Raw genomic sequence first — 10,277 nt, forward strand, 5'->3', positions numbered from 1 at the left:
GGGAGCCGATGCTTCCGGTCCCCGCTCAGGGCTTCGGATCCGCCGTCTGTGAGCAGGTGCGGCCCAGGGGAGACTGATTTTCGGTGGGGCAGTGAGACCAAAGGTATTTTTGTCTCCACTGCTTCCCGGCCTGGCTGTTGTGGGGAGGCTGTAGGTGGGCGGGGAGAGAGGTGGAAGGACAGGCACTTTGGGGAAGGGGGGAGAAGAGGAAGTGTCACATGTGCGGAGAGGATGGAGAGAATGGTGGGGGGCCGCGTGCGAGGGCTGGCGGATGCGGACGAGCAGCGGGTGGGTTTAAACCAGAGAGTATATTCCCTGTAACTCACGAGTGAAACTTCTGGGAATATATCCTAAGGAAGCCATTCAAAATGAAAAACATGCTTTATGCATAAACACCTTTATCCCAGCGTTATTTATAAAAGGATAAAGTTGGCTCTAACCAGGTATCTCACCAGTAAGGAAAAATTACGGAACTTCCCCAACAGTAAGGAAAAGTGAATATTAAGTGGCTTCTAAAAATAATTTATAAAGTCTTTAAATAACATGGGGAAATCCTAATATATAATGTAAAGTGAAAAGATCGTGATATGTAATTGTACAGTATGATTGAAAAAGTTCAACCCAAACTGCATAGAAAAATATCTGGAGGGATGTAGTCATAATTTTCTTTGGATGAATGTTTTTTTGTGTGTGAATTTACCTTTTGACCTTTTTAAAAAATTTTTATTGGAGTGTACTTGATTTAAAATGTTGTGTTAGTTTCTGCTGTACAGCAAGATGCATGTTATACACATAACATGTATCCGCTCTTTTTTTAGATTCTTTTCCCATATAGGTCATTACAGAGTACTGAGTAGAGTTCCCTGTGCTATACAGTAAATCCTTATTAGTTATCTATTTTATACATGGTAGTGTGTATATGTCAATCCCAATCTCCCAATTTATCCCTTCCCCTCCCCCCTTTCCTCCCTGGTAACCATGTTTGTTTTCTACATCTGTGACTCTATTTCTGTTTTGTAAATAAGTTCATTTGTACCATTTTTTAAGATCCAACATATAAGCAATATCATATGGGGATTTGTCTTTCTCTGTCTGACTTACTTCACTCAGTATGACAGTCTCTAGGTCCTTTTGACCTTTCTTGTATGTTAATTTAAAACAATAATAAGGGCTTCCCTGATGGCGCAGTGGTTAAGAATCCACCTGCCAATGCAGGGGACACAGGTTCGATCCCTGGTCCGGGAAGATCCCACATGCTGCGGAGCAACTAAGCCCGTGCACCACAACTACTGAGCCTGCGCTTTAGAGACTGCAAGCCACAACTACTGAAGCCCGCGCGCCTAGAGCCCGTGCTCCGCAACAAGAGAAGCTACCACAATGAGAAGCCCGCACATCACAACAAAGAGTAGCCCCTGCTAGCCGCAACTAAAGAAAGCCTGTGTACAGCAACGAATACACAATGCAGCCAAATAAATAAAACAAAAAAAATTAATAAGTGTAAAGAACTTGGAATTATTTTATAGTGAAAACACAATAAATTTAGAAAAACAAGTTGGGGAGTATATAACTGTTTAAACCTACTGGAAGTGCTCCATTTCACCTGAGCCCCTTGATTCTCACTATAAGTTGTCTTTAAAGAAGATTAAAAACAGAAGAATTAAATGGCCATAGACTGAGCACCAGATCCTCGTTCTGACCACCTCTCCCCTGAATTAATATAGTCAGATTTTCTCTTCCTAAAACAACCAGGGCTCCTGATTTGAGAAATCTTATAGTCTGAGGGTTGAGAGACCAACAGGTATACACTTAGCTTCAGGCAAATTGTAAATATTTTAAAGCATACAAAATAATTGGGGAGCACCAGAAGGTCATTTCACCCTTTGTCCTCTTGGCTCTCTGATCTTTTAACTACCAACTCTATAACAGTGACTCCCAAATCCTTACCTCTGACTGCCTGAGGTGCAGTGCTACCCTATAAACATCTTAAATGAAGCACATCTAATACTAAGCTTATCACACACTACACACTGTTCTTACCTTTAAAGCATTCTCTGTCTTCTTTATCTCTGATTAATGGTTCAGCAATTTCCCAAGCTAAAAATTTGCATGTTATCTTTAATTCTCCTTTCTTCCTCACCACTTACCCTACTTGATATCAATTTTATCTGCCTTAGAAATATCGCTTGAATCTGGCCCTCTTTCTCTACTGAGGTAGCTACAAACTTGGCTCACTTTCTCATCCTGACATTCAAACTATTCCATGGCCCATTATTAACCTTGTCAGCTTCCTAGTTTCTCAGGTCCATTCTGCACATTGTTGCATGAATGTGTGCTGGTTCCTCTAAATTCCAAATTATTCAGCAGGGCCTTTATGATCAGGGAGATAAGGTTGGAAAGGTATAGCAATATAAGATAATTAAAGGCCTTCAATGCTTTGCTTAAACATTTTGGAAGAACTTTTATATACACAGACTGTGGAGACTCATCAAAGGTACTTGAGCACAAATGCAAAATTACCAGAGCTGTGACTTTTCTCAAGATAATTCTACCCAACACACAGAGTCCAGGCTCTGTGGGAAAGAAGAGACTGAAATGAAGAGGACTTCTTGTCCTACCCTACTACAAAGGAAGAGGTGGTCAGGACCCTGACTAATAATGGGAGTAGAAGGGATTGGAAGAGATTTTTGTAATTATCATTGGGTTTTTGAGGAAATTTTTCATAATTTTTATTTTTTAATTTAATTTTATTGAAGTATATTTGATTTACAATGTTGTGTTAGTTTCAGGTGTACAGCACAGTGATTCAGTGTATATATATATATATATATATATATTATATATATATATATTTTTTCAGATTCTTTTCCTTTATAGGTTATTACAGAATATATAGTTCCCTGTGCTACACAGTAGGTCCTTGTTGGTTATCTATTTTATTGGGTTGGCCAAAACGTTCGGGTTTTTCCATAACATCTTTTTTTTTTCTTGGCTGTGTAGGTTCTTTGTTGCTGCGCGTGGGCTTTCTCTAGTTGTGGCGAGTGGGGGCTACTCTTCGTTGCGGTGCGCGGGTTTCTCATTGTGGTGGCTTCTCTTGTTGCGGAGCACGGGCTCTAGGCGTGCGGGGCTTAAGTAGTTGTGGCACGTGTTCTCAGGAGTTTTGGCTCGCGGGCTTTAGAGCGCAGGCTTAGTAGTTGTGGCGCACGGGCACAGTTGCTCCGCGGCATGTGGGACCTTCCCGGACCAGGGGTTGAACCCGTGTCCCCTACGTGGGCAGGTGGATTCTTAACCACTGCGCCACCAGGGAATCCCTTCCATAACATCTTACATCAATATATATAGTATATATAGTAGTATATATATGTTAATCCCAACCTCCTAATTTAAACCCCACCCCACACTCCACACCCCATCCTTTCCCCTTTGGTAACCATAAGTTTCTGTATCTGTGGGTCTATTTCTGTTTTGTAGATAAATTCATTTCTATCTTTTTTTTTTTAGATTCCACATATAAGTGATATCATATATTTGTCATTTTCTGTCTCGCTTACCTTACTTAGTATGATAATCTCTAGGTCCATCCATATTGTTGCAGAGGCATTATTTCATTCTTTTTTATGGCTAATACTCCATTGTATATATGTACCACATCTTTATCCATTCATCTGTCGGGCATTTACGTTGCTTCCACATCTTGGCTATTGTAAATAGTGCTGCAGTGAACATTGAGTTGCATGTATCCTTTTGAATTAGAGTTTTCTTTGGATATATGCCCAGGAGTGGGATTGCAGGATCATATGGTAACTCTATTTTTAGTTTTTTACCAAATTTCTTCTTGTTAGTAAAGATGAAAATATTAAAATTAATTCTTCTAAAACATCTCAGTAACTTTATTGTCAAGTTTGTTTTTCCTTTATTTACAAGTCCTTATGCTGTGCTAACCCTAGCCATACACATCCTCAATGACATTAGACTGACTTGGGTGGCCTAAAACATATCATATAAATTGCTTTTGATGTAACTGGCCCGTTAGGAATTTTCTCTTCCAGGAAAATGTATCATGCATTATTTATCAATGAAAGTCTTTTTTTTTTAAAGTGCATAAGTAGGTATTAGGGAAAAACATATATTATACAAGACCAATGGGTTTGAGATGGCAGTTTTCTTCATTAGTAATGTCAGAAGACATATTTTTCCATTTAGCAAGCCACTGTAGAACCACTTAACCTGACCTCATATGTAAGAAGTATAACAGAAAAAAAAAAAAAAAGTATAACAGACCATTCCCTCTTAGTAAAAGATTCTAAGAGTAGGGATGAAGCTAGCAAAGAGGAATGAGAAAAAATTTGCAGATAAGTTAAAAGCAAATCCTCCAGTTTGGTGAAGAATACATTTCTTTGGATTTAGGGTCTGAAGGCAGCTTCTCAAGTTCTGTCTTTGACATTTACTAAGTACAATAAAACAAGGTTGAAAAATGTCCATCGGATTCAGTGACGTGGATAGCAGTGGTGGGTTGGTGAGAGTTGTTTTGGAGAAGAGTTGGGAATGGAGTCAATTTGGGGTGGGTTAAGAAGAGAATGAGTGGTGAAGAAATGGACACTGCAAGTTTAGACAATTCTTTGATAACTAATAAGATTAAACATCATTTAGAATATGTTTATTGATCATCATAATTGTTTTGTAAATTGCCTGTTGATATTCTTTGGCCACTTAAAATTTTGTCGTTTTAACTGGCTTAAAAGAACTTTTTACTTATTTATTTATTTATTTATTTTTGGCTGCATTGGGTCTTCATTGCTGTGCAGGGGCTTTCCCTAATTGCAGCGAGCAAGGGCTACTCTTTGTTGCTGTGCGTGGGCATCTCATTGTGGTGACTTCTCTTGTTGCAGAGCACAGTCTCTAGGCACGCAAGCTTCAGTAGTTGTGGCACGTGGTCTCAGTAGTTGTGGCTCGCGGGCTCTAGAGCACAGGCTTAGTAGTTGTGAGGCACGGGCTTAGTTGCTCCCCAGCGTGTGGGATCTTCCCGGACCAGGGCTCGAACCCACGGCCCCTGTACTGGCAGGCAGATTCTTAACCACTTTGCCACCAGGGAAGTCCCAAGAACTTTTTGTAAATTAAGTATTTTGTACATTTGAATCTTTAGTTTGTTTTTTCAATTAGAAAAGGGCTATTTGAATATATACTTATTATAAAAACAGTCTTTCCAAAAAATACAGAAATAAGTAAAGAGGGTCCCACCTTCTCTCTTCTGCCACCTCACTCCATCTCAGTATGTACTGTGAACAGTTTGGTATGTGTTATTTCTGATCTTTTTCTGCATCTTTATGTAAATATATACAAACATGTATATGGACATATAGAGGTGGATTTTTTTTTCATAAATAGTAGCTTACTAAACATGTTATCTTGTGAATTTCACTGCTTTTTTGGGGGAGGGATTTTTCCATATCACTACTCATGGAGCTTCCTTATTTTATGTATTTCCATGTTGATGTACATTTAGGTTTTTCTGTTACAAAAAATGATATAGTAAATCCTTATACACATACATATACATGTTTGAGTATTTCTATAGTAGTGTAAAAAGTCTTTCTTTTAAATCTCTTAATTTTTGTTTTGCACATTTGGATCTTTAATCTATCTGGAAGGTGTTTTGTTATAAGATATGAAGGGCAAGTTTCTTAACTTTTTAGAGCTTCAGATCTGTTGTCTCTCACCTAAGAATAACAGTGCTACCCTCACAGGACTGTTACAAGGGTTGTATCGGATTCTAGGTGACCAGCACCATGTGTGGCACATACTGGACATGTTTATTCCCTTCCTTTCCTTCTAATTTGCCCAGCAAATTCAGGTAGTATCTGGGTGTGTTTATAGAATATGGTCTGTTTTTTCATATTCAATAACAATGTCATCCTGATTTCCTCAGTTTTGACATGTCTCACATTTCACAGAAAGGCTAACCCCAAAATTTTACCATCGAAATTGATGGAAGTTAGTAAGGCTCTACCATATTTTAAACTGGTGACAAACGGGAGTTTAAGTGTTGCCTTTTGCTTTCCCTTCAGTGTTAGGAAGGAAATGAAATAAAGCATACTGACAAGAGTCAGATGTAAGCAATCTAAAAGAAAAATATACATGAAATAAAGTTATTTGAAAGCCTTAAAAATGAGGGTCTTTTAAAATATCTTGGATCCTTAATTGCAATAAAAATTATTACTCTTTCAAATAATATGATGCATTTTGTAATTAGGTTTTGACATTTAACTTTACAAGATTTTAATCTTTATGCACACTTATGATCTTATTATATATGTAATTGTTACATACTCTGTTTACAGAAGGACTAGAGGCAGCCATCTATAGTATTGATCAACTCCGTGATGAGTTGACTCATTTCTGGCCTTATGTGCATCTTGCATATTTTATTGGCTCTTTCTAATTCATCATAGTATCATAGTGAGGCTACAGTAAAAAACTGTGATTACAGTAACTTAAAGAGACACAGGGTTAGTAAGCATTTTTTGTTTACCTGATTTCCTATGAGTGGCTCAGAATTTTGAACCAAAAACTGCTACCATAAGCGTTACTATTTTGCCTGTATTGCTGATTTTTAGTATCCCAGTTCTGTGATCAAGGAAGTTTGAACTAGAGGTGCCCCAAATATACGTTTGGCTGCATAAATCACCAACTGTTAAAAACCAGTATGGCTTCCCTTGTGGCACAGTGGTTGAGAATCCACCTGCTGATGCAGGGGACACAGGTTTGATCCCTCGTCCGGGAAGATCCCACATGCCACGGAGCAGCTAAGCGCATGTGCCACAACTACTGAACCTGTGCTCTAGAGCCCGCAAGCCACAACTACTGAGCCCACATGCCACAACTACTGAAGCCCATGCACCTAGAGCCCGTGCTCCACAGCAAGAAAAGCCACCACAATGAGAAGAAGCCTGTGCACCGCAATGAGGGGCGGCCCCCGCTCGCCACAGCTAGAGAGGGCCCACGCGCAGCAACAAAGACCCAATGCAGCCTAAATAAATAAAATGAATTTTAAAAAATTAAAAAAACAAACCAGTATTCTACAGAGGCAGTCATAGAATGAACCTGTGGAACAATAACAAAATCTGAAATTTCATCCCCATTATTAAAATTTTACTAAAACATTTTATTCATTAGGTTTCAAAAGTTTGACCTTATTTTGCAGGAAAAATAATTTCTCAGCACTGCCAGGCAGTCTTTTAATCTGTCAAATTCCTCCCATCCTTTTATCCTCTCACAATAATGACCTGTGAAAGGGCTAAGCCAGTTGTCTTGTAGAACGTACTACATCCTGAATTTGTCTGACTGTATTCTTATGGTATAACTTCCTAATTATTTCAGATAACCTTTATCAGAAAGGATGGAGTTGGGAAGAGGAAAACTTCTCAGGACTGGACTGAATGCGTTGTATCAAGCAATACACCCAATTCACGGCCTTGCCTGGACTGATGGGAATCAGGTAGTCCTGACCGATTTACACCTTCACGGTGGAGAGGCCAAGTTTGGGGACTCAGCGGTCATTGGACAATTTGAACATGTGTATGGGGTGTCCTGGGCCCCACCTGGTACAGCTGACACACCTGCTCTGCTCGCTGTGCAGCACAAGAAGCATGTCATTGTGTGGCAGCTGTGTCCTAGCACTACGGAGACAAGCAAATGGCTGATGTCTCAGACCTGTGAGATTAGACAGTCACTCCCTGTCCTTCCCCAGGGCTGTGTGTGGCACCCAAAAAGTGCTGTCCTGACTGTGTTGACTGCACAGGATGTCTCCGTTTTCCATAATGTTCACTGGGACAGTTCCCAGGTCAAAGTGGACATCAGCACCCAAGGCCTCATTCACTGTGCATGTTGGACCCAGGATGGCCAGAGGCTGGTGGTGGCAGTAGGCAGCAGCGTGCATTCTTATATTTGGGACAGTGCTCAGAAGACTCTTCACAGGTGCTCCTTCTGCCCAGTGTTTGATGTGGCCAGCTACGTGCGCTCAGTCGGAGCCACTGTGGACTCACAGGTCGCTATAGCCACTGAGCTTCCACTAGATAAGATTTGTGGCTTAAATGCATCTGGAACCTTTGATGTTCCCCCTAGTAGTGAAGGCACTTGTCTATATACTTTACCAGTTATTGACGAAGTTTCCTCTGAAACAAATTCTGAAACACCAGTTTCTCCCTTTTCTTCATCCTTTTCTGATCCTCTGGATCTAACTCATATACACTTTGATAGATCTAAATCTGAGGCTAGTTCTCTTATTTGTCTAAGAAAAAAGGACTACTTGACAGGAACTGGCCTGGATTCTTCACACTTGGTCCTCTTGACCTTTGAGAAGGAGGTTACCCAGAACAGAAAAGTCACCATCCCGGGCATTCTGGTTCCTGATCTAATGGCGTTTAATCTTAAAGCACAGGTAGTCGCAGTGGCTTCCAATACGTGTAATATAATTTTTATCTATTCTGTCATTCCATCATTTATGCCAAACATCCAGCAAATTCAGTTAGAGAGTAATGAAAGACCAAAAGGCATATGTTTCTTGACAGATAAATTATTGTTAATTTTGATAGGAAAACAGAAATCCACTGATTCAGCATTTCTTCTTTCTTCAAAGTCTGATCAGTATATGATTCGTTTGATTGTTAGAGAAGTTATGTTGGAAGAAGACTCTCCAGTGACACTGAGTGAAAACCAGAGTGGTCACTCTGCTTTCAGTACTCTGTTAAATAAAGCAAATAGAAAAAAGCTAATTGAAAGTCTTTCCCCAGATTTTTGTCACCAAAACGGAGGGCTCTTGTTAACAGCTAATAGCAGCAGTCAAAGTGGAAGGCCTGGAAGAACCCTTATTCAAGAAATCAGAAGTCCTCCATCCAGTATCTGTGATGGCTCCACAGCCCTAGAAACTCTAGATGCCGGGCCTGTTAACCAGTCGGTAACACTGCCCGGACCCAGCGGCACACCAGACCACAGCAGTACCGCGGGATCTCCTAACTTACAAGTGGAAAAGGAAAATTATCAGCTATCTAAGATACTGGAAATTTTATCTAGGAACCTGATTGAAGTGCAGCAGCGTCTTTCTGAACTCACAGACTTTCTACATAATGGAAAGAAATCCTCTCCAGTGTACCCACTCTCTCAGGATGTGCCTTATGTTCACATCACTTGCCAGGTAACTTCTCCTTTGAGGAGCTGCCACTGGCTCCTGCAGCCAGTAGGTACTGCAAGAGAAATTTATTAATGAGGAAGTAGTATTCTAGTTGAACTTCACTGATCTGGACATGTTATATTCAGGCAAGTTGTTATACCTTTCCAGGTTGGTTGGATGGGCACACATACCAGTATACACCGTGATTTTATCATGTGCATGGTGTGAAAACATGAATGATTGCGCTCATTCTGGCACGCTATGTTTAGAAAAAAATTTTTTTAATTCATGCTGTTTCATTGCGAAAACCTTTTCCTTATGCAATTGCAGACACTCTTCTATTTATAAGAGAGCTTATAATAGCATAACAGCATAAGATTATAACAGCATCTTATAATATGCTGTTAAAAGAGAGGTTATAGTCATTAAAAATTTTTAATGCATCTGTTTATGCCTGTATACGCCAACATAAAATATTATATAGTGGGATCATACCATATCCGTTTTTATCATGAACACTTTCCTTTCCCGTCACACTTGGCCCTGCTCCTCCTCCCTGTAACCCACTTTAACTAGCAGCTTAATGTGGATCCTTTCATATTTTACTTCACGCTCATATAATCTTACAGAGGTCTTTGTATACGTAGGTATATAGGTGCGGGGGGTGTTGGTGGTGACTTTGTCATTGTTTTACAAAAATGGGGTCGTATGGTGCATTCTTTACTTCATGCTGGGAGTATGCTGTTTATTCAGCCTTTCCCTTGCTGATGGACATTCACTTTGTTTTCAGTTCTTAGGCACTCCAAATGGTGCTGCAATAGTATTCTCATATGTATCTATTTGTATTCATACTTTTATTTCTGTTGGCTTGGTTCCCAGAAGTGGAAGTGCAAGTTTGAAGAGTATATATATACACACATATATATATGCTTCTACTTTTAATAGAGTTGACAGATTGCCTTTCAAAGATTTTTTACTAAACAGTGCATCATCACATGTCCATCAGCGACCAATGAGACTGTCCTTTTCCTCACTTCCTTACCAATCTGATGAGTGCAAAGTGGTATTTCACTTTTATTAATTTGTATTTCCTTTACTATTAGTGAATTTGAGT

General features: G+C 39.7%; 1 protein-coding gene across 2 annotated transcripts in view; it reads left to right on the plus strand.

Annotated features, from left to right (window-relative positions):
- Positions 1–10,277, plus strand: part of WDCP (WD repeat and coiled coil containing) — a 17,692-nt gene continuing 7,415 nt past the window's right edge. For both annotated transcript variants that reach the window (XR_002644602.2, XM_022574338.2), the window contains exons 1-2: positions 1–103; positions 7,375–9,187. Coding sequence is in view for 1 of the 2 variants with exons in the window: in XM_022574338.2 (XP_022430046.2) it covers positions 7,394–9,187 (1,794 nt within the window). In the remaining variant the exon portion in view is untranslated. The remainder of the gene's footprint in view (positions 104–7,374; positions 9,188–10,277) is intronic.

Source organism: Delphinapterus leucas, chromosome 13 (genome assembly GCF_059928025.1).
Source record: "Delphinapterus leucas isolate spDelLeu-1000000601 "Yukka" chromosome 13, BTC_Dleu_Yukka2, whole genome shotgun sequence".
NCBI classification, from domain to species: Eukaryota; Metazoa; Chordata; class Mammalia; order Artiodactyla; family Monodontidae; genus Delphinapterus; species Delphinapterus leucas.